The sequence below is a fragment of the Triticum dicoccoides genome, chromosome 3A, assembly GCF_002162155.2.
Source record: "Triticum dicoccoides isolate Atlit2015 ecotype Zavitan chromosome 3A, WEW_v2.0, whole genome shotgun sequence".
Taxonomy (NCBI): domain Eukaryota; kingdom Viridiplantae; phylum Streptophyta; class Magnoliopsida; order Poales; family Poaceae; genus Triticum; species Triticum dicoccoides.
This window is the reverse complement of record NC_041384.1, coordinates 52,810,972-52,835,461: the sequence shown is the minus strand read 5'-3', so window position 1 is coordinate 52,835,461 and position 24,490 is coordinate 52,810,972. Positions and strand designations below refer to the sequence as shown.

Sequence of the window (24,490 nt, the reverse complement as noted above, 5' to 3'; positions counted from 1 at the left end):
TTTGCCTAATATTTTTATAATAATTACTACTATATTTTGACAAGTCAATTACTACTATTTTTAGTCGATTAAAAAATTGAATAGCCCCTAATTTGTACAAACATGAGTGTGCCACATCTAGCTTATATAAGTGCTATGGTCTAATGTGTTGAGGCGGTGTGAGACGAGCTCTTGGTTAAGCAGGAAGCACACACGTAGATAGCTCTCTTGTCCAATGCAGCTAGCAATGGCTTCCAGTTTGCAGCCATGGGTTCTCTTCCTCACCCTCCCCCTCCTCTCTTTGGTGCTTAGCCCGGCAGCGCTTGCGGCAGTGTTCAACGATAACTTCGTGGCAGTAGGAGGTACAGATGGTAATCACCTAGTTGATCAGGGGACAGCAGTTCGCATCATCTTGGATAAGAGCTCCGGTACATATAGATCATCTTTTTTCCCCCACTACACAGTATGATACTTGACCCGATTTGACCCAAAAATTTGTCTCCTTGTTCCGTCCTGGGCAATGCAGGGGCTGGATTTAGTTCCAAGGAGGCGTATGGTTCAGGGTTCTTCCACATGAGGATCAAGACACCGCCCGGGTACAGTGCCGGAGTCGTCATGGCCTTCTATGTGAGTGTTGCAACATGTGGTTTCTACATGTTGCATATGTTATATGCTAGCCACTTCCTTTAGTTAGATGATGAATACTAGAAGTCAGATATAAATGTATCTTGTACGTCTAGCTCACGACGGAACCCGAGCAAGGTGACCACGATGAGGTGGATTTGGAGTTCCTGGGCAACGTGGACGGCAAACCGATCATTCTCCAGACCAACATCTTCCTAAACGGCAAAGGCGACAGGGAGCAGAGGACCGAGCTTTGGTTCGACCCGGGAGCCGATTTCCATGACTACAAGATACTCTGGAACACCTACCAGCTCGTGTAAGCCCATCAATCATCCCCTAGCTAGTCCCTAACTTTGCCATGTGCTGAGTGGATCAATGATATATTACGTGTACCCCAATTGATCATAGGGTGTTCGTCGATGACACACCGATACGGGTGCTGAAGAACCTCGCGCCTAGCCAGTTCCCGGTGAGGCCGTTCAAGATCCGGGCGAGCATCTGGGACGGCTCCGACTGGGCGACGGACAATGGCAAATACAGGGTCGACTATAACCGTGCGCCGTTCACCACTGTGTTTCAGGATTTCGACGTCGATGGCTGCCCCGCCACCGGAGGCGTGCAGTGTGGCTCGCCGGGTCTGTCGTGGAACGCGATCCAGAGCCTGACGCCCGCGCAGTGGGAGGCCTACAAGGACGCCAAGAGCAAGCACATGACCTACGACTACTGTACCAACAAGGACAAGGCGTACGCCCAGCTGCCGGGAGAGTGCAACAACTAATTAGCCTTTGTTCTTGTTTCAGATTAGATACACTAGTCATCGACCCGTGCTACAGCACGGGCTAGCAATTTCAATAATTACATGATCTTTTTTCTTGTAAGAAACTGATGACCTTTTTTCTTCGGAATAAAAGTTTTTATATGTAAAATGGTGGATGCAATAGGAAATTTCTTTTCGCCAAAGGAACATCACGTCCTACAAATTGTTTTCTCTAAGACGTGGATACTATTTCTCTCTTTCTCTCTTCTCTCTTTCTCCAGGCAGCACAAACTTTTGAGGTTCATGAGTTTACTCATGCAAAATTTAAGCATTTCTCCCTCGCAAAAAAAAAATTAAGCATTTCTTTGAAAGCACGTGTTTATTATTCTTGTAGTGTTGGACATATACAAATATATATATTTGGAAAATATATACATTCAGAAAATGATTTTAGTTGTCATCTACAAATTTATAAGTTATGGAAATTTTGGCATGCCATTCAACATGAAACCTACCATAATTTGCTAGTAATCGTTTAATTTCTCCACTGCTTACTTTCATGCTCATATATAAAATAGCTATCTCGAATTTAGTATTGTTATGTTTTGTACAGAAGCAATCATAATAAATGGCATGAAAAAATACCAACCAATTTGTCTTTGATACATGTTGGCATATGGACATAATTTTTGTCATAATGGTTGTGTGAATAACTTTTCTATGGCTGTAGAAATGAGATTAACTTTTCTATGTTATCTGCTAATCAACTCATATTTATATGAGAAAATTTCCGCGTATGTGGTTGCATGTACTATATTGGTGCTATAGTATCACATGGTGATGCTTTTTCTTCTAGGTGGTGGAAGAGTGCACGGGGTTGATATGTTTTTATAGGTCAGTTGCCGCTGATTGATTTGAAAAATCATTGACCCGATAAAAATCATAAACCACAAATCCAAAATTGAATACCTCAAACGAATGAAAGAGCTTCAAAATTAGGGAATATGGTGATTAAAATAATTAAATGAAAGAGCTTCTTGAGAAATTGTTGATCCAGTCAAAATTGGATGATGTAGTTCTAAATCGAAGACCTTAATTAATAGTGAGACCTTAAAAATTAGGAAGCATAGTGTAGTATAAAATAGTTAAAGGAGAGAGCTTTAAGAAATTGTTGACTCAGACAAAATCGGGTGAACCAATTACAGTTGGAGACCTCAATTGATTGTGAGGCCTTAAAAACTAAGGAGCTTAGTGTTACAGAGGATAACTCATATATAAGATATAAGAAGGAAATTATCAACTCTCTGTTATCACTAACAGAACAGATGACCCAATTTTATTTTATACTCCTAGCAAGGAAGAAGAAAACATTTCCAAGTGATCCAAGTCTAAATCTAAACTATAAACTACTCCCTTCGTCCCATAATATAAGAGCATCCAAATCTAAATCTAAACTATAAACTACTCCCTTCGTCCCATAATATAAGAGCGTTTTTTACACTAGTATAGTGTCAAAAACGTTCTTATATTATGGGACGGAGGGAGTATAAAAGTACGAGAGGGGGTTCAAACAATCTTACCTGTCACTTCGATGTTTAGCACTAAATGTGTTTTGCGCTAAACACATTTCTAAGTCGAAAGTAGCATATATAAAAAAGCACAAAGGGCAGAGATAGAACTATCTTGGCTTCCCATGATCCGGGTCGCTTCTGCAACATTGAACATCAAACATATTTAGCGCTAATCCTCATCGTCCAATGATTTCATCTAACGACCAACCTTCGCCTAATATTTAGTGGAATTCAATGCCAGAAATTACATATGTGTCCCATTGCTTGGCGGCGCGATCTCGCAACCCCAAACTTAGTCCCGCTCACACTTCCTCTCTCTCTCTCACTCTCTCTCTCTCTCTTGGATTTCTACACTTCTCCGAACGCACAGTGCTATGGTACGCTGCCCACATCTACAAAAAGTGTCCCTACTGCTAGCTCCGCACATCTCTGGCAGTGGCCAGAACATCCGGTGTCGTATTCCTCGGCCCTTGATGACGCCCGCCGCATCCAGGTTGTTCGTCTCATGTTGGTATATCAAGTCATAATCACCTAGATTTTATTGCATATTTTGCTATGTCCTTCTGGCGAGCCAGAACCTGGCTCGGGCCGACTCATGTCAGTCTTAGTTGTCAAGACCAAGGGGACCTTTGGCATGATTTGGATAGCAATGATATACACAACTTATAAGTCTTGGAAGCAAGTGGTTTTCTAAAATGCTCACCGAAGATGAGATCACCAGTAGAAAAAGGGCCTATTGTCCCGGTTCTTAAGGCCCATTTGTCCCGGTTCTTGAACCGGGACTAAAGGGTCGTTACTAAAGTCCAAGGCCTTTAGTCTCGGTTTTTACACGAACCGGGACCGATGGGCCTCCACGTGGCCGGTGCTGCGAGCCCAGGCGGGAGGGCCTTTGGTCCCGGTTGGTGGCATCAACCGGGACCAAAAGGCATCCACGCGTCAGCTTTTCAAGGGCTTGGGTTTTTTTTCTAAAAGGGGGAGGATTTGGGGGTTCTGTATGGTTAATTAAGGTGTTTCATATATTATGTTAGATAGCTAATTAATTAATAAAGAGAAGTGTCCTCTCTTATCTTCGTGCTTGGTCGACGCTATGTACTATATGTATAGAGAGGCCCTCGACACGCTAGCTAGTAAGAAAATGAAGGAAACCATTAAGTACAGAAGTTCGTCATGCATACCGAGAGAAGTGATCGACCTCTCCTTCTCCGAGAGATTGGTCGAACAATAAGTTTTTGTATTATCTATCCGACGCTACTGGCTACATACATATACAATATGTAAGATCTCTTACAATCCCCTAGCATCTGAAATCAAGTTTCACATGGTATTCTCCGGCTTTATTGATGACGTGGTCAAGAAAGAATCCCGCCAATTCCTCTTGAGTTGCTTTCATGTGATCTTCTGGTAGGAGTTCATTCCGCATCTCCCACGTCTAATTTGAAGAAGGGGGTTAATACATATATATGAATGAAACTCAACAGAAATGATGGTGTAATAAAATGAAATTGTGAATATTATTGCTTACGCGAATCAAATTGTCTTTTAGAGTAGCCCCGCTTATCTTTGCAAGTCGCGTTGTAGATGAACTCGCACACGTAGTATCCACAGTAATCATTCCCTTGTTCCTGCCACAAGCACTTTACGAGAAATAAAGGTCAATCAAACTAATAGTGAAGCATTATAAATGTCATTGATGAAAGTAGCTAGAATCAATGGGAGATGCACGGAACTAGCTAGCTAGTAGTACTTACTTTCAGGTATGTATATCGCAGCTCCTTCGGCAGTCCCGGAGCTTCTTCGGTGAACTTTTTCCAAACCCTGCAAGACAAAGAACATAATTATTACTTGAGATATTAGGAAATGAACAAAAAGTTACCAATATGGTGTAATAATATTTTTATCTAGGGTTTAGGTGGCCTCGAGAATTTTGGTCGACCTTTTTTTTTTCCCTTTTTTCCTATTCTTATTTATTTCTCCTCTTCTTCCTCTCCTCTTCTTCTCCTTTTTTCTTTTCCTTCTTCCTAAACTAAACATAAACTAAAATAGTCCTAAAACTAAACGAAGTTATCGGGACGGGGTATATCGACAATGACATACCCGATACAAAATAAGAAGATGAAGAAGAAATAAAAAGAGGAGAAGAAGAAAGGAATAGAGGAGAAGATCGAGAAAAAAAGAAAAAAAAAGAGGAGAAGAAGAAAGGAATAGAGGAGAAGAACAGAAAATAGAAAAATATTCTATTTTTTTTCTTCTTCTTCTCCTCTTTTTTTTCCTTTTTTCCTCTTCTTATTTATTTCTCCTCTTCTTCGTCTCCTCTTCTTCTCCTTTTCTTTTCCTTCTTCCTAAACTAAACATAAACTAGAATAATCCTAAAACTAAACAAAGTTATCGGGACGGGGTATATTGACAATGAAGAAAAAAAAAGAGGAGAAGAAGAAAGGAATAGAGGAGAAGAAGAGAAAATAGAAAATATTCAATTTTCTCTTCTTCTTCTCTATTCCTTTTTTCTTCTCGTCTTCGTTTTCTTATTTTTTTCTCTTCTTATGTATTTCTCCTCTTCTTCTCCATTCTTCCTCTTCTTATTTTCCTTTTTCCTCTCATTCTTTTTCTTCTTCTTTCCTTTCCTAGCTAGATATATAAAACTTTTCTAAAAATGTAACTTTTGCATATATAAAACTTTTTCTTCTTCTTACTTCTTACTTCTTCCTAAATATATAAAACTTTTCTAAAAATGAAACTAACCTAAAATTAATGTACTAAATCAGAGAACATATATAGATAAAAACTTTTCTAAAAATATAACTTTTACATATATGAACATATATACACAGATAACATACAAACATATATACATTTTTATAAAAACTTTCTATATATGAATATAAAAACATTTTTGACATCTAAATTTCTTTTATGAACAACTAAAAACATCTGAAAACATCTAAACAAATAGCATATATATATATATAACAAAAAATATAAAGGAAAGCTAGCTCTAGGGGCGGGCCGGGCAGGGCACGGCGGTGGCGGCGCCGGCGGGGCAGGGCAGGGGTGCAGGTGCGCAGGAGCGGCGCCGGCGTCGGGGCGGGCACACGCTAGGGCGTGTGGAGCGGCAGGTGTGCTCACAGGGGTGGCAGGGCACGGCGGCCGGCGTAGGGGCAGTTGGCGTCGAGGCCGTCGGCGGCGGCGAAGTTGGGCGGCATCGGGCGGCGTCGGGGCGGAGGACGGCCGGCGTCGGGCAGGGTGCGGCGTCGGCGACGGCGACGAGAGGAGCGGCCTGGCGGCGTCGGGGGAGAATGGGAGCAGTTGGGCAAAATTTTCTAAGTGTTGGCTTATATAGTCACACCTTTCGTCCTGGTTCGTAGCACCAACCGCGACCAATGCCCCCCTTCGGTACCGGTTGGTGCCACCAACCGGGACCAAATGTCTCTTTTCAGCAGCCCAAAGGGCGGGAAGCAGTGGCCTTTGGTACCGGTTAGTGCCACAAACCGAGACCAAAGGCCTCGTCCTCCCCGTGGCCAAAACTTTAGTCCCACCTCGCTTGTTGAGAGGGGCGCGAAGTGGTTTATAAGCCCCACTGCCGCACCCCTCCTCAAGCTCCTCTTGATTGCAGGCTTACGGGCCTAATTGTCACTGCTATGCCTGATGGGCCTAGTGGGCCTTCTGCGTGCCTGAATCCTGGCCCATGGTAGGGTTTCTAGTCGTATTCAGGCCGCGATGGCCTAGTAGTTGGCACTTTCAAATTTTTTTGTTGCATTATTTATTTTATTTTGTTTATACTTACAACAAAAAACTTATTGTTGCTATTTTTATTTATTTTATTAAAGTTTATTTATTTTACTTTTATAAAGTTTATTTTGTTTCTACTTCTTTATTTTGTAAAAGTTTTATTTTATTTTATTTTATTTTGTTGCTACTTATTTATTATATTAAATTTTAATTTGTTTTATTTTGTTTCTACTTATTTATTTTATTAAATTTTATTTTATTTTATTTTGTTTCTACTTATTTATTTTATTACATTTTAATTTATTTAATTTTGTTTCTACTTGTTTATTATAGTTTATTTTGTTTCTTTCTACTTTTCATGTTTTGAACAGAAAATACTTTGATAATTTTAGTGGCATGAATTTTATATAATTTTAGTTTAAAAAATACTAGAGGTTTATAAAAACTTTTTAGTTCATTCCTTTTGCTATTAGAGTTTTATAAAAGTTTTTTAGTTAATTTTCTTTTTGCATGGTATCATCATTTCATCCACATAGCATGTGCAAGAAAGTAGAGAGGATTACAGCAAAAACTAGATGCACTTCATGTACAAAACGGACAATCTGTTTCGAAGTATGAGGGTTTCATACGGAAACTCGTCTGTTATAAAAGGATTTCATTTTTTGAACTTATTTGAACTTCAGACTTTTTCTGTGTTCAAAATGCACCATTCAAAGCCACATCATCAAAATTCAACCATTTCTGACTTCATTTGTTATTTTTCATGCATTTACTGATTATTTTGAGCTATAAGACCCTGAAATTGAAAAACATTTTAAATGAACTCTGAAAAGGTTGAAAGTTGGCATGGTATCATCATTTCATCCACGTAGCATGTGCAAGAAAGTAGAGAGAGTTACGGCAAAAACTTGACGCACTTCGTGTACAAAAACGGACAATCTCTTTCAAAGTATGAGGGTTTCATACGGAAGCTCGTCTGTTACAAAGGGATTTCATTTTTTTGAACTTATTTGATCTCCAGACTTTTTCTGTGTTCAAAATGCACCATTCAAAGCCACATCATCAATTTAGTACATATAGCTCTCATGAATAGATAAGTGACCAAATTAATAGAAGTTCATCATCACATTAAAAACAAAGTACATACATAGTTCTCATTGAACAACATATAGCTCTCCAGAGCATCTAGTTAAACCATACATTGAAATTATGTAAAACCTTTCAATGCAACAACAAATGCGATCATAATCACAATCAAGGTAAAAATTGATCCAACGGCATAATGATACCAAGCCTCGGTATGAATGGCATATTTTTTAATCTTTTTAATCTTCAACCGCATTGCATCCATCTTGATCTTATAATCATCGACGACATCCGCAACATACAACTCCAATATCATCTTCTCCTCCTCAATTTTTTTATTTTTTCCTTCAAGTAATTGTTTTCTTCTTCAACTAAATTTAACCTCTCGACAATAGGGTCGGTTGGAATTTCCGGTTTAACTACCTCCTACATAAATAAAATCTATGTCAACTTGATGGGCATAATTGTCATAAACAATAAATGAACCAAATAGTTATAAAAGATTATATATATACCACATCCGAATCATAGCCGGGACGAGGGCCGATGGTGGCGGATGCCAAAACCATCGCACTATATAATAACAAGCAATAATGAAAATAAGAAAATTAGACAAGTATCTATCTAAAGTAAGAATTTTTTTCTTTCAGAAGAAGATAAGAACAGGAGGCTCACCATGGTGGTGCAGGCAACGAGATCGATGCGGGCGATCGACAGCGGTGAAAACGGGGACGAGACGTGACGGACCGCTAAACCTAGACAAATCTCGGGGAAAATGGAGCTTGGAGGTCGAGCTTCGAGAGGAGAAAGCTTAACTAGCGTGGCTCGTGCATTTCATCGAACACCTCATGTGCATAGGAGGTGAGCTAGAGCACCCAAATGCTCTGTCCTCGCCGGCCAGAAAAAACAGAGCACTGTGGAGTGCTCTGCTGCGACGACGGGGTATATATACGCAACTCATTTGTCCCGGTTTGTGGCTGGAACCGGGACTAAAGCCCAGTCTTCTATCCCGATTCGAGCTAAGAACTAGGACCAATGTTTGTGGGCCAGGAGCGAGGCCCATTGGTCCCGATTCGTGCCTAGAACCGGGACAAATGGGTCCATACGAACTGGGACCAATGCCCACGAGGCCCCGGCCGGCCCCCTGGGCTAAAGAACTGGGACGAATGCCCCCATGGGTCCCAGTTCATGACTGGACCGGGACTAATGGGCTTGCCCTGCCCGAACCAAAGCCCTGTTTTCTACTAGTGGATGTGGTAAAAGCTAAGTGCTTCGAGAGTGGAGTACCCACATTCGAAAACACTCTTCCGGATGGAGAGCAAGCCGGGTTACTCTCCTGTTTAAAAGTTTTTGGCGAAAGCTAAAGCGCGAACTTCAGTGGTGGTACCTTTAGGGTCATTTGAAAAAAAGGTGGTACATTTGGGGTAAATAGTTGTATACCAAAAGGTCCAAAACCCAGTTATAGGAGAATGTATGGCTAGGTGTCACACAACTAAGGCCATGCACAGTGCAAGGTGCCTAGAGAGGTGTTTGAAAAAATTACAAGCATACAATGCTAGGTGTCACACCTCCGACCATTGTACATTGACTTCAGGACCGTGCTGATTGGCGCCAAACTACTCGAATGGAACAATCTCCAAGCTAGGTCAGCTAGCCGGCCTCAACTTTAACGAAAACATGGATGTGTTCCAGTGGAGCCTACAAATATTTGGTCGGTGTATGGCCGGGTCCCTGAGTGCAACTACCATCCACTCATGCACATAACAGAGGCACCTGTACACATGTCTCATGTTTTCCTGTTCGGTACCAACGAACGGGCATGCATTGTTGTTTTTCTTTTTTAAGAGAAAGCCATCATGTCGACTTTTTTGAGGGTTCATCGTTTACCTGGAAAAGTATTGTATCAAGTATACAAACGTTTAAGAGAGGATGTATTTGGTGTGTGGGTACGGGCTCACAAATCAACATCTGGAATGATCCTTGGATTCCTTCTAGTGAAACAAGGAAGATTGTAACCCAAGGGGAGTAACTATGTTGAGCAAGGTTGAGGAATTAATTGACCCATATACTGGTCAGTGGGATGAGAGCTTAATCCGGGCTGTTTTCTGGCCAGTTGATGTTCATATAGAATCCTACAAATCCCTCTCCAGGTGCAGGTGATGGAAGACTTTGTATATGGCATCACAACCGATTCAGAGTTTTTACTGTACGGTCGGCCTATCATGTACAATTCCAACACCAGTTTGGCCGTATAGAAAATCAAAGTGCAGCACAAGGGAGTCGGCCAAATGATATATGGAAGCGTGTATGGGAACTTCGAATTCCTGGGAAGTTAAGCACCTTGTGTGGAAGGTAATCAGAGGAGTCCTTCCTTGTTATGGTACCCTAGCAAGTCGCCATATACCTGTCAGGGGACAATGCCCGACATGCCATACAGGTTTTGAAGATGCACACCATTATTTATTTACACGTGAAAGAGCGATGGATATCTGGAAGGAGCTGGGACTTAAGGAAGACGTTCAGAAAGCTGTAGCGGAGGACCGGTCGGGCTCATTCACAATGGCTGCTCTTGTAGAGCGACATTATACTAAAAACACATTGTTTGTGGCTGAGTTAACCATGGTGGGAAGCTGGTACATCTGGTGGCAGGGACGACAAATTGTCAAAAGGCGAGATAGTCCGACAGCCGAACCAAACTGCAGTATCAATACGAGTTCTAGCGACAAACTTTATTCGTTCACTAACACCTACCAGCCGGTGGTAAAGCGTGATCATATGTGGCACAAGCCCAGGAGAGGAGTGGTTAAGATTAATGTTGATACATCCTTTAGCACAGAAAATATGTCTGCAGGTACAGGAGCAGTGGCACGAGATGAACATGGCGAGTTTATAGCTGCTGCAGCCTGGTTCATACTGCATGTGGTGTGAGTGGATGCGGCAGAGATGATTGCTATTCGGAATGGTTTCTATCTAGCAGTCAAGATTGGTTGTAACAGCCTCCACATTGAGTCAGATAGCTCAAATGCAGTTGATGCTCACAATTCTGAAACCTTTCTTGGGCACGAATGGCTATCCTTCTAGAAAGTAAAGAGATGGGTCTGGACAATGCAAATTATGCAGTAAGTAAGTGCCCTCGGGAAGCAAACTGTGTAGCTGATTGTATAGCAAAATCATCTCTCACTAGTAAATCTTCTGATGTTTGGGAAGATGCTATCCCGGACTTAATTTCTCATCTTATTGTAAACGATCTCGCCATTATTTGAGAAAAAAACTATATTGAATCAAATAATAGTTAAATCGCCCACGAGACTACTGAGGATAAAATCAGGAGGTTCCTCAATCCATAGATAGGAAAGAAAGGGTGATGACCGATTGTGATTGATTCCTTCTTGTGAATTGTGTTACCAACTAATTATCGATTGTGATTGATTCCTTAGCGTGAATTTATTCTGTTAACAAATACTAGTAAGCATGCACGTGCAACACACGTCTCAAACAAAATGAGTTGATATAATATATTATTAAAATATATTTTCAAAAGAGTGACATATTCTGTGATCCAGAAACATGTCTTCACATAAAATGCACGATGACATAATAATTGTATTATAATTTGTTACAAAAAGATATTTTAGAAACCACAACTATACATCTCTTGAAGATCCATCTTTTGAAGCAATGAAGGTCCATCTATTGATACGATCTATGATGCTTTGTTCAATTGATGGGATATTGTTTTGAGCTTCATTATCTTCATACTTTAAAATATGCACCAAAAATTGCTTTCTCAGTTCAAAATCATCCTACATATGCATTAAGCAACATTGTTATAACAAAATAATGTGAAATGTGTATACAAATAAGCATGGTGTAAATACTAACCTGGGGTATGGGAAAATATAGTTGTCCATCGCACAATGAGTGCATGAAATTAAACACCAAATAACCCGACAAGGCACTGCATTTATAAAAATATTACATTGTCTATTGAATAAATCAATTAATCTTGTAATGCATTGAAAAGATTCATACCCATGTGAGTTTGTTGGAACAACAGGAACTTTGCATTCCCATTTAGAGATGTCGTCTTTGAATGCAGGGTTTGCAACTTGGAGTGCACGGTTTAGGTTGTTGACCACAGTTTTAAGTATAATTTTTCCCAAAATAGGTATTGGTATCGGATCCATAATTAAGACAACCTTTTTATTTTGATCGAGAACAGACAATAGAAATATCCCACAAATATCCCATGGCAATAAAATCTGCAATGATGCATATGATTAAAAATTTAGAAAACATTAGTTAAGGCATGACAAACCATTGTTATAAATTAAAATTTTAAAACTTACTGTATCACACTGTGAAATATGATACTCATTACTGTCTGGCCAGCTATCAAACATCGATTTGAACATAGCAATGTCCATATTGTCACGATGACGTGAGTCTCGTGCATAGTAGGACATGGACTAAAATAAGAAAAAGAAAATATTAGTTCCATGAGGCAAAATGTAATACATGATTATAATGACTTACACAAAAATTTAGATCCATGTAGTGACATGGAATGTCTCTGAAAAGCTGGACTTCGTGGCGCGCTAGTATCCGTACAGCCATATTGAAGCAATCAACATCCATGCATTCATCATTATTTAATATGTTTTTTATTTGTCTCAAATTCAAACTAATGGGATAAGGATCAGAGCTTTTCACCCATTCGCTTCTATAAAATTGAAATTCTGTCAATTATAATAAAATCACAGTAATTTATTACAATACAAAATGAACTTAAAAAATATGGCTTACTCTAGTAGAGCGACATCATCAACCATACCGATGAACAAACAAAGTTCATCTATTAAGTCGTCATTTGTTGGAGTGAGAGAGGGCGAAAGGATAAATGATTGCGAGATGAGCTCTACTTCTGACAATGTACTCGATGGTTTGAGGTTCTCAGGGGGTGTGTCCAGAATCATACTATCCGTGGGATCTGTGTTGTTTTCGTCATCTTCAATGTCTCGATTTCTTATATTATCATCATTCAATTTCAAGTCCACTAAAATGACTGCTAGTTTCGTTCTAAAATCTGTGATATGATCCTACTAAAATAGAACTCATAGTTAAATAGTGATACACCATAGAATGTAAGTATAATGATACACATCGAAAAATACCTGTGTAGGAGAGTCAGACAAAATTTCTCCCGTGAAGTAGTCCATAAAATTGACCATCCACAAACCACAAGATGACCTGCATGATTACAAAATTTAAAGATATTCAATAACTTTTTTAATCAATTATATATATATTTATATAAGAAGACTTTTAAAATCATCAAATGATCATGACTGTAACAAAGAAGTGATGATAAAGAAAATCCTGTGCTCACTCATAATCCCTCTCAGGAATGTAATCTCAATAATGTAAGAAGTTGATATATTTTGGTTTGGACAACCCCGCACTCACTCATAATACCTCTGCGAAACGTGCTTAATAGTGGAGATTAGTAAAGTAGTAGAGTATTAAATAAAAAACTCAGTTAGTGAACCTTCCACCGCCCCCTCACTCCCTCCTCCTTCACAGGCACACGCCAGATTCCCCATTCTTCCCCTCCCTCCCTCCTCCTTCACTGGCACACGCCAGATTCCCCACCCACAGCCGGCGATCTGTGGTGGCCGCCCCTCCCCTTCGTCACCACTGCCAGCCACCGCGGAGGTCCTTGATGTGCCCCTTCCCTTCCCTTCGTCACCACTGTCGGCCGCCGCGGAGGCCCGTGATGTGCCCCGCCCCTCCTCTCCGTCACCACTGCCGCGGGCGCGCAGGCCCTTGATCTGCCCCGCCCCTTCTTCATATAAGGTCGCCGAGGTGCTCGAGGAGGCGCTCGAGCTCGGCATGCGTGCCGGCGACGCCGCGGCCCTCCCTCCTCTTGACGCACTCGCCGTCGCTGCCATGAGCGTCTCCACCTTCTCCCGTGCGCCATGAACTTCCCTCCCCCCTGCTCGGGACGCCAGCAAGGTCCGGTTTCAACTCTCATCCCCTCGATCCGGATGCTCTGCTCTCCGACCACAACTTTATTTGGCTGTTCGATTCGGTCCGGAGCAGGAGCTCGCGATCTGAAGTTCCTTCCTTCCATGGATGACCACAAAGACCTCCGCGTGATGTGCTGCTGCTCGGGACCCTCCCTATGCTTCTCATCGCTCGTCCGGGTCCAGGTTAGTCTCTCCAACCCCTGCTTGTCCCCGTCAAATCGGTGCATACCCTCATTTTATTCTGCAGTCTATATCCTTTCAACTTGTATACTTTATTCTTATTGTGGAGAAATTTCTTTTGTGATGCAACTAATGGGGACATACAAAAAACATATAATGTCGATTGCTTTGAGTTAGAAGGTATACCCATCTGTCTGCAGTCTCCTCTTAATACACTCTTCCCTTGGCCATGCACTGATGTTTAAGTCTTTCCACTTATCAGATTTTAGTTCCATTTGAAGCTTAGCATATTGGAATACATTTTCCAGTCCTTTCAGCTGTTGCATGAATAAATGACAAAGTATTAGCATCACAATCAAAGAATAATAGAAAATTATCTTATCAAAAGATGGTGCAGTGGGACTAATAACTAACCATAGCAGTGAGGTCTTTGTGGTTCATTCCTGGGCCTACCGAGTCGAGCACCTGTATACATCGCTTCCCCGTGTTTATAACTGCTAGGTACCAATGAAACTCTTCAATGTTAATTGGAACGAATATCTGAAAATAGGTTTTTTGTTAGTTTAGGTCCCATGTATACAAACATTTGTCCTCTGTTGAATTCATAGTAATATGTACGGAACTGAGACTCACCATATCATGTTCCAAATAAGTTTTAGCTCTCTGTAATACCCATCTTGGTGCGTCATCCCGTATAGAGCTAAATTCCTTTATCATCTTAGAGATGCATGCATTCTCTAAGAACACACTTTCACCTGACCTCATATGTAGATGCTCTTTAGCACTTATGCAATGTATGTATGTGTCTATGATCTACAATATCAAGTGCACACCTTGGTTAAGAGATAACATGAACTCATGTTAATAACATCCTCTTCTCATAAAGCTACATATACTTACTTCGTCGCCAACAAATTCTCCTTCAGTTAAAAGGCGTACTAATTGTATTTTTTTGAGATATGAGTCGTTGACGCTCACTAAATTTCTTTTATCGCTTGGTTCAGTCATGATATTTTCAATCACGGACCAATCATCGCTGGTGTAGGCATAATCTATCATGATGTAAGTCAAAACATTTATTAATAACGAAGAAAATAAATGTAGCAAAAGCAAGGCATAGAAGGACTTGTCCGTGCCTTCTGGAGCCACGACATAGTCTGGTGCCTTCTTGGGTTTGTTATGTAGTCGGATAGGCTTCCCTATTTGTGACCCTTCCATGCCGGACGTTTGTGCTAAATCTTCGTCCTCATCTGCCACCATTTGTTCACTTGTTTCATCAAAGGATAATTCCTGAAAGCCACAGTACAAAGAATAATCGGTATACAGGATATAACATAATTAGAATTAGAACTATTTGGGACATAGTTGAAAAAGAGAAGATGGCTCTGTCACTTCAGAGACTTCAGAATCAGTGGACTGCGTGCTCTGCTTTTTCTCCACTTCTTCTGTGTTGGCTATTCCATTTGATTATGCCAGAGTGTCCCCTATAGTTTCCGCCCCTTCGTTGCCCAATGTTTATGCTAATTCCTCATCCTGAGCTAGCCCCATTCGTTCACTTGTTTCGTCGAAGGTTAATTCCTGGGAGCAACATTACAAAGAATATTTTGTATGCAAGATATAATATAATTAGAATTCGAACTATTTGAGACATAGTTGGAAAAGAAAATATGCCTCTATCACCTCGGAACCAGTGCTCCACGTGTTTTTCTTTTTCTCCACTTCTCCTTTGTCGGCTATTTCATTTGATTCTGCCAGCTTGTCCCCTATAGTTTCTGCCTCTTTGGTGTTGAATGTTTGTGCTAATTTATCGTCTTGAGGTGGCTGCATTTGTTCGCTTGTTTCCTTGAAGTTTAATTCCTGAGAGCAATATTACAAAGAAGAATAATTCCTATGCAGGATATATAATATAATTAGAATTAGAACTATTTGGGATAGTTGAAAAGAAAGCATGCCTTTATCACTTCGCAATCAGTGGCCTACATGCTATTATTTTTCTCTACTTCGTCTTTGTCGTCTATTCCATCTGGTTCTTCCTCGCTTACTAACTGAAACACACAATAATATAATATTATCCAGTACTTATAAAATAGCAATTATTATTAAGTTGAGTAAAGAATTATAGGCATGATATTATTATATTCTACAAACTACATATTGTTTTGTCCCAGGAGAATAAAAATAATAGTGACATGTCAAAATAAAAACCGCCTTTGTCGACTTGGGGTTTTGTATGCTTGTCTTAGGCTATGACCTCATCAATTTGCATATTTTCTGTATCATCGATGATGGTTTGTTCTTCTATTGCATTTGTTGACTCGGTGTTGTCCTCGTCTTTGGTTTTATGCTCGTCCTTGCCTCCCCCATCGATGTTTTCCTGAAAACCAAGCACATATTAATGTCACGCTGTTAACATGAGGCCCCTAAGTTCTGTTACCTTGAAAAACAATTTTATATGTTGGGACGGAGGGAGTACATCACAACTGGGTGCACATATTTTGACATTCACTTGCGTGACTATTCTCTCAAGTAATCAGGTGGATGTTGCCCAAAGAATTTCTACACTCAAGCATCTTGGCAATTTTGTGTGGTCATACAGGGCATGTTGATTCACTTTGTTGGAATCCCTACTATGTTGCCTTGTAGATGTGAAATCATGAGTAGGATTAATTTATAGAGACATATCATTACCGTGATGATAGGAGATTGATCGGCACAAGCCACCGGGGATTGTGACCCAGACATGGAGGACGATGGTAGTTCACCACGGACAGATGCTGGAGAGTCTTGCGGTGGAGGAGGCAGGCGCAGTGGAGGGGTGTGAGATGCAGCAGTCCTTTGCGAGAGATGATGAAGGAGAGGTGGAATGAAACCCTACGGTGCAAAACCCGTTGCTTCTTTATGCTCTTGATGATCGAGAGATCGTTTGTTGCCACCAATATGGAAAGCAGAAATCACGGGAATTCCTTCCATAGCGTGAGGAAAGGGAATCGTGAGCGTTATCTCATGCCCCACACTTTCCTTTAATTTATCTTAGGCCTAATGCTTTTTTCCTTGGATTTATCTCAGGCCCAAAGCATTTCGTTTTCTTTTTTATACCCCACGCATACAAAATTAATGGAGTTATTTTCGCAATACATTTTTATACAGAAATATTGGTTTCAGCTCATTGGAACGTATCTTTGGTTTTGTGTGTGTTTTCTCTTACCTTTTTATATACAGAAAGTTTACCTCAGTGGCCGTGCTGGACAGGAGGGGCCAGGGAAGTGCTTTAAGTTGTTCCAAGAAATGTGAGCCTGATAAAACGGTGACATAGCAGATTTCCACTGTGGTGAGTTTCGTACTATGTTTTATTATTATATTATTGCTGCTCACGTGTAAAATAAAATTTTGCAATGAGAGGATACACGCTAGTTATTTCAGCTAGCTTAAATATTTTTGGTAAAGCAAACTTCTGTCCTGGACGTATGTTTAATATAGTAGTAATAATGCTTGACATTATCAATTAGCAAGTCTGCTAAAATATATTATAAACAGAACTGAAGTGTGTTCTTCAGTTTTCTTATGCATGAACAGTTGCATACACCAAATCAGTTACATTAAAACATAACCCATTCGGTGAATTATCAGAACATGGAAATCTGATGGCCCAAAAGTGGAGCACAATCTTAGCTGAAGCTCAACTATAGGCTAATCAGCGAGTGAATAGCAAAAGCTAATAACTATGCTAGATTGTTGATGTTATTAAGACTGCATCATTTTAACTTCAGGTGCCTCTCTTCATGTGTTGTCTCCTTTCTTTCTCCTCTTTCTCGCGGAGTACCTCGACACTCAATTTGTCCTCTGCCTCTTCCTGGCATGAATGTCTGTTCAACCTTTTTTCTCTGCAGGTTTCTCACCTGACACGCTTAAACTCCCTGAAATATTGCAATACATTAGTACATTAGCACATTCTGCTCATAGAAAAATATTTTGCATGGAAGCTCAAAAAGAACACAGTAGCATACTTTTTGCTCTTATCATGTGAAAAAAGGTGTAGGCACTATTATTTTTTCTATGCCTACTCCATCTGATCATTACATATCATGTGCGTACCCCATCTGGTGATTACATACATATCAGAGGGGGATCAGATGGAGAAGCAGAGCAAAGCTCTCACCTTTTGCTCGATCGAAGAAGATACCCTTGTGTTCATATACCTTACCTCCTCTTCTGCTGCTTATTCTCCTTCGCTAAACCTGCAAATAAAAACAAATAAAGTTAGATCCATGAGTAGTTATAGATACAATAACAAGGTGCAAATAAATAATGGAATAACGCACCTGCCTCATCTCCCCAAAACATCTCTGTAGACAATGTTCTTGGTGCTTTTCCCAGAAATATCAACCTCGTTGTTTGGCTTGGCCAAAATCCGCGTCGTCTCTCTGGACACTCCCCTTGACAATGCAACATATAGCTGACCATGTGAGAATACTGGCTCGGGAAGATAAATACCGACGTTTGGGATAGTCTGACCCTGCGCCTTGTTAATTGTCATCGCAAAACTCAGGTGAATGGAGAACTGTTTTCTCTTAAGTTTGGAAGGAAGTGAGATGTCCTTCGAGGGCGACATAGGGATCCTAGGTATGAACACCCTCTTTCCAGCATGCTGACCACCAACTATCTCTGCGTCGATAGCATTATCCTGGAAGGCTCTAATCATAAGTCGTGTCCCATTGCATAGGCCATTATGAGGGTCGATGTTCCGGAGCAGAATGATCGGGCAGTTAACCTTTAATCTCAACACATGCGGGGGCAAGCCATTTGGTGTGATCGAGTTTAGAAAATCAATCGTGTAATTATTCTGCAAGTCATCCTCGATGGAGTCGAAGCTATGGTATAACTTTTCTTCGCCTGGAAACCTAGAGATCATCTTGTCATTCAGGTGATCGACATGATTGTTCTTGGTGGAAAGAATAGCACGTGTGCTCATATACTCTCTCGATCTAGCATTAGCATGCAACGATGGGAAGACATTGTTGATGAGTGTGTTAATAGCTTTCTCATCCTTGGTATAGCCGATCACAATGTCATCAGGGAGACGCACATAGTCGTCGCCAATTGTCTCTTCTGTTCCATTGCCGATCCGTAGGAGGTATTCGGAGAACCAAGGATCAGCCTGTGCTCGCATATTGCGCGTGAGGCGTATCTTCTGGGTCTTCTCCCACAGATAGGATCTCAGAAGTGTAGCATCCGTGATCTGTACTCTTGTCCCACGTGTCACAACTGGAAGGACCTGCCTGAAATCCCCACCAAATACGACAACCTTTCCCCCAAACGGCAAAGAACAGTCCATTATGTCCTGCAGGGATCTATCAAGCGTCTGAACTGCTTGACGTTTTGTCATAGCGACCTCATCCCAAATTATCAAGGACGCTTGTTTAAGCAACTTCGTTGTACCACTCTGCTTTGTGAAACTACACATGCTATTGTCAGTGAGTTTCACTGTAATTTTGAACGTGGAGTGTGCAGTTCGTCCTCCGGGCATTATCGACACCGCTATACCTGATGTAGCAGTTGCGATCGCTATCTGGCCCATCGAACGCACCTTTGCAAGCAATGCCTTGTACAAGTATGTCTTCCCAGTGCCTCCTGGACCATCAACAGAGAATATCTGGCTTTTTTGTTTCATCACATGATCCATTATTTCATTGAAACCAGCCAGCTGCTCGTTGTTCAAACTGCTAAATAAATCTAGGTGTTCTTTGTCCACGCTGATTTGCCTCTCCTCTCTTACCTCTTTATACTCACCGTCATAAGAACCATCGTTCTCAACCAAATCCGGATGTCCATAGCTTGTAATATCTTTTCCCATGGGTTGCAACATATCCCTGATATCTCTAAGGACCATCTGCTCAAGTGTTGCCTCATTGGATTGATTACGACGGTAATCCTCAGACATTGATGCCAGGTGTTTGTCCCACAGCTGCTGGATTTCTGTTGCCTCGCAAAACACCAGTATAGTTGCAAATAACCGTCTCAGGGCAGAAGGCATCTGAAATGTGGCTGCCTCCGTCATGCAATCATCAAGAGTCCTGTCGTGCTCAATGAGGCCTAAGTGCTCACATGCCTCCCTGAAGGAATTGCATGGCTTGCCGTTTACTGTTTTTAAATCATCGAATGAAGTGGCACCTCGGACATGACTTAGGAGCACACGCAAGTAGTACCTATCTCCTTCAGCAGGGTGTGCATGCACAAGTCTTCCAATCTGTGATCTTTTATTTCTTCTATTCTGCCACTTCTTATTTCCAGGTATCCATCTATAATGTTCTGGAAACTCTCTATACAACCATTTTCATGCTATTGGCAACTTCCGGTTCATTTCAAAGTATTCTGTAAGCATGGACTTGGAAGAAGATGGTCGAGCTACAACATCTGCAAGACTTTCACATGCTTTAAATGCAACTGTATGCATATTTGGCAAATGAAGCTGGAGTTGTAGCACAGATGGACGGACACCAAACATTTTAAAACCAAAAATCCTGTAAATAGCCTCTGGAGGAGATACATAGCGTGCATCCCTATATCGTCGGATTTCATTGATGATTCCACCATCATTGATGATTTCCTGCTCGAATGCAAAGGATGTACGATCATGCCCTTTGTAGATGTACTTGAACAAGTACTTGACTGCCTTGATGCTCGAGCATGCTTCGACATTAATGTGGCAGTTGTATCGCATAAGTAGTGAAGGGTTGTAAGGGACCACCCACCTATTGTCCAAATCTGCTCCTCTCATCCTACTTCGACGCCCATCGTCCCTCCGCCTATAGATGGGATATGAGTCTTTCCCTTGTTGTGTGGCATCACAAAAATCTCGCGGGTAATGAAACCGACTCTGCCCATCAATCATGCAAGGGCAACTTTTTTTCAACTCGCCACATGGTCCATGCAACATGTGTTTGACGACCAAATCATGTAGAACGGGGTGTTTTTCTTAGTCTGGTATCTCTGCACATATCACTCGATCATAGTCATCTGGTATCGCTAACTTGCTTTTTGACTTCATGATTAGAAGTATATGCTCATGAGGGAGACCTCGCTTCTGAAACTCAGTTACATGTACATAGGCTGCGACTTCTCCGAAATGCTTACCCTTAGTTAGTAAGTCCATCATATCTCGCTGTTTAGCCTTGTATACTCTTGCCACCAGGTCTGGACGGTCCTGCGGTAGTTGTCCAGGCAACAGTTTCTCGGTTATCTCCTCCCAATAGGGGTTGCAAGTCATCGTGATAAAATAATCCGGTTTACCCCAGCGCTGCACTATTGCCATAGCATCCAAGAACCTCCGCTGCATGTCGCGATCACCACCAGGAAATGTACGTGTAAGCACAATTCTTTTGCCAATTCGATCTCCGCGTGACTCGCCGACAACGACGGTGTCAACAAGACCCTATAATAGCATAGAACATTATAGAAACTCATGGAACAAACCTAATATCATTGCATTATGATGTATTAGAATAAACAAAAGCACACTACCTGGTATAGGTCAGCGCGTATAACCTTCTGATTTTCCGGCTTTGAGTACCAATCAAGCGGCATAGTCTCAATCTTGATATACATGTCAACAACCCACTGTTGGAAAAGGCGCCCCCCAAACAAGACGATGTTAAAAAGCTTCCTCCTGACTTGCAGCTTGAAACAGTAGTATTCCCTTGCGCTAACAAATTTTCTGGATTGTGTTGCATTGACCTCATTGTCACCAAAATCGTCATCTGGGTTATCCTCATTGTCATCTACAAGATTGAGAACATCAATATCAATATGGTGGGTGGACCTGTAATGATCGACAAAATAATATTTGAAGAATAAGGAATGATGATTAATACCTGAAGGTAAATCAGTGCCATGGGCTTCATGTGGTGTAAAATTTCCATCTTGTTCTCTTTCTCTAATGAAGTTCACATCTGATAGATATGATAGATGTAGATGAAAACACAAGTTTTGACCAAGCCCTTGAAAAATAGAAAGTATATAAATTATATGGTATTACATCATACCAGAATATAATTCAGGGGCTTGGTTTCCTTGTGGTGCAGGATTATCGGCTTCATGCGCTGCAAAATTACCATCTTCTTCTCTTTCTCTAATCAAGTCTTCAACTGATACATAAAAGCTCTCATCATCATTCACAAATAGCATAAATTTGAATATAACAGTGAACATCATACCTATGTGCAAATCAGAGGCTTGGTTTCCTTGGAGTGCAGACATATGTACTGAATTTTGGGCCGTGTCATCTGGGGCTCGAATATATGGCATGCAACGATTCCAGCCAGTCTCTCCACATGGGAAGAATAGTGGGTATGACAATGGTTCATAGCACCCATAGTATGCTCTAATATACAGGGGCCGTTTTCCTGTTTTTCCATGCACAACAACACTCCTGTCAAAGCAGTTATGTGGGTCACTCCCTTCAACCCATATGGCTGCGACTTGGGAACTTGTTGGGGCATTGTACCTTCGTTGATCCAACTTGATATCCGTGTTTATCGAGATTCTATACTCATGTAGATTCGGAACAGACCCAAGGCTCTTAAAAACTTGCGCATAAGGGTTACGCTGTAGTATTCTCAAAATCTGCCGTATGAGGTCTATATTAAGATCTGGAGACCTATTAGCCCTGTGAACCAAGTTTTGATCTGTATCATAAATATAGAGTTGCAAATGCCCAGGGCCATTATCAGCCGACACCAGATTGTCAAGAGCGTGGTACAGCCCACCACACGCACGGAATGTATATATGCCAGTTCCTGCCGCAGTGCTTACTCGTCGATCTAGCGTGACGCCTAGACTTGTGAATGAGAAGTGCGAGTTGAAATACCATATATGTTCTCTGAAATACTTAGCGTCCTCATCATCTTGACTTGTAAACAACCGTTTCAACTCTTCTGGAACATCTGGAGTAAACAAATCGACTTTTCCTTTTCTGCAACAAAATGCTGGCCCCTCGAATGGAAACCGCAACGCCCCACAGTGGCGACAGTCCACAACCTTTCTTAGGACATGGTGCTTTGTAGGTAGGTTTTGGTATATGAAGTCATCCGTATTTGCTACGGGTACTGCTCGTGTAGCATGGTGTCCAATTTGGTACGATTCAAAAGCAACATCTAGCACAGGACAACACATGTATTATCAGAGAACACTAATAATACGCGCATTTTAGATTTCTAAATATGAAAATACGCTGAGCACATACCCTGATCCATAAAAATTATAGCTTCTTTATCAGACTCATGGTATGCAGCTTCTCCGTTATGCAATGGCTCCAAGCAGTCTAGTAGGGAATATATTGGTCATACAGAAATGATTCTAAATTAAGTACGATGTCCTTTTATGTGTGTATGATAGTATATACAATATACCTTGTAAATTGTTTTGTTCAACAACAGGCTCAAAAATTCCATATGGATCATCTTTTTGGTCATTGCCCACTATGGAAAATCATCAGATCAGTACAACATAAGATCAGTACAGCATAAGCATGCTGGATCGTCAAAATCCCATATCAGATTATTAGTGATCTGAGTACCTAGTGGAGCCAGTTGCGCAGGCCCGCTCGTATCATATTCTGGCGTTTTTTCAAGTTGGTTGGATCCGCTAAAAGGGTGTATACCTGAAGAAACGATCGAAAATCAGGGATTTATTATGAAATATACACTGTCGGCACCCCAACAACATAACTATACTGACGAACTAACCAGCATGCTCAGTTGTGCAATCTGGATCACGTATTATGCTCAGTTGCGGTACCTCAACTCCTGAAAGTTGGGTGCGAGGTCCTGCATGTACAATTAATTTTCATAGAGAAGATGATTACAATTAGAATGGTGGCTGGACCGTAAGGAAAAGCCAGTTAAATATACCTCGCGCAATATCTATGAGGGGTTTTTGCATTTTCTGTACTCGAGTCACAGCAATAGCTCTTTTTGAGCTTCCAGCTATTAGTTGCCTCTGATACGCATCATTCCTGTGCAACCAATTGGATTCATCCTCGCATGTAAAATAATTTTCCTTGTCGTGAGGGATTTGTTCATGAGATGAACTCATAATATTTGTCAAGCCTGCCACAAAATTTCAGCAGCACATGAGTACCCATATTTTGGCATATTAGATGAGGTAAGAAGATGCAATCACTATGTTATGGTACACCCCAACCTGTCAACTTCTGTAGCTGGGTGACACTGGATTGTCCTGCAGGTGGTGTGTGTGACACAGTGTTATCATCGTTGAGGCCAGTAATAATCTTTCTCTTTTCACGGGAGAGGCGTTGTCGTTTTAATATCTCATCTCTGTTTTGTGCATACCGCTTCCTGTCCCTTTGCCCCCTCAACTCCTTAGGGTCTGCATATATGTTTAATAAAGTTAATTAGTATGAACACATAGGGCTGTAAATAATGTGTTGATCACCATTACCGATGTACATGGGCACCGGTGTTTGTGTTGGATTTTCTTGCTCATTGACATCGGCAACCACAACGGTCATTTCTATATCACTG

General features: G+C 41.1%; 1 protein-coding gene across 1 annotated transcript; it reads left to right on the top strand.

The window, feature by feature from the left end:
* The first annotated feature begins 226 nt into the window (after positions 1-226).
* On the top strand, positions 227-1,381 carry LOC119271185 (xyloglucan endotransglucosylase/hydrolase protein 3-like). Its single transcript, XM_037553108.1, has 4 exons — positions 227-407; positions 506-606; positions 720-919; positions 1,012-1,381. Exons 1-4 carry the CDS (start codon positions 227-229, stop codon positions 1,379-1,381), a joined length of 852 nt encoding a protein of 283 aa, XP_037409005.1.
* Positions 1,382-24,490: the final 23,109 nt, after the last annotated feature.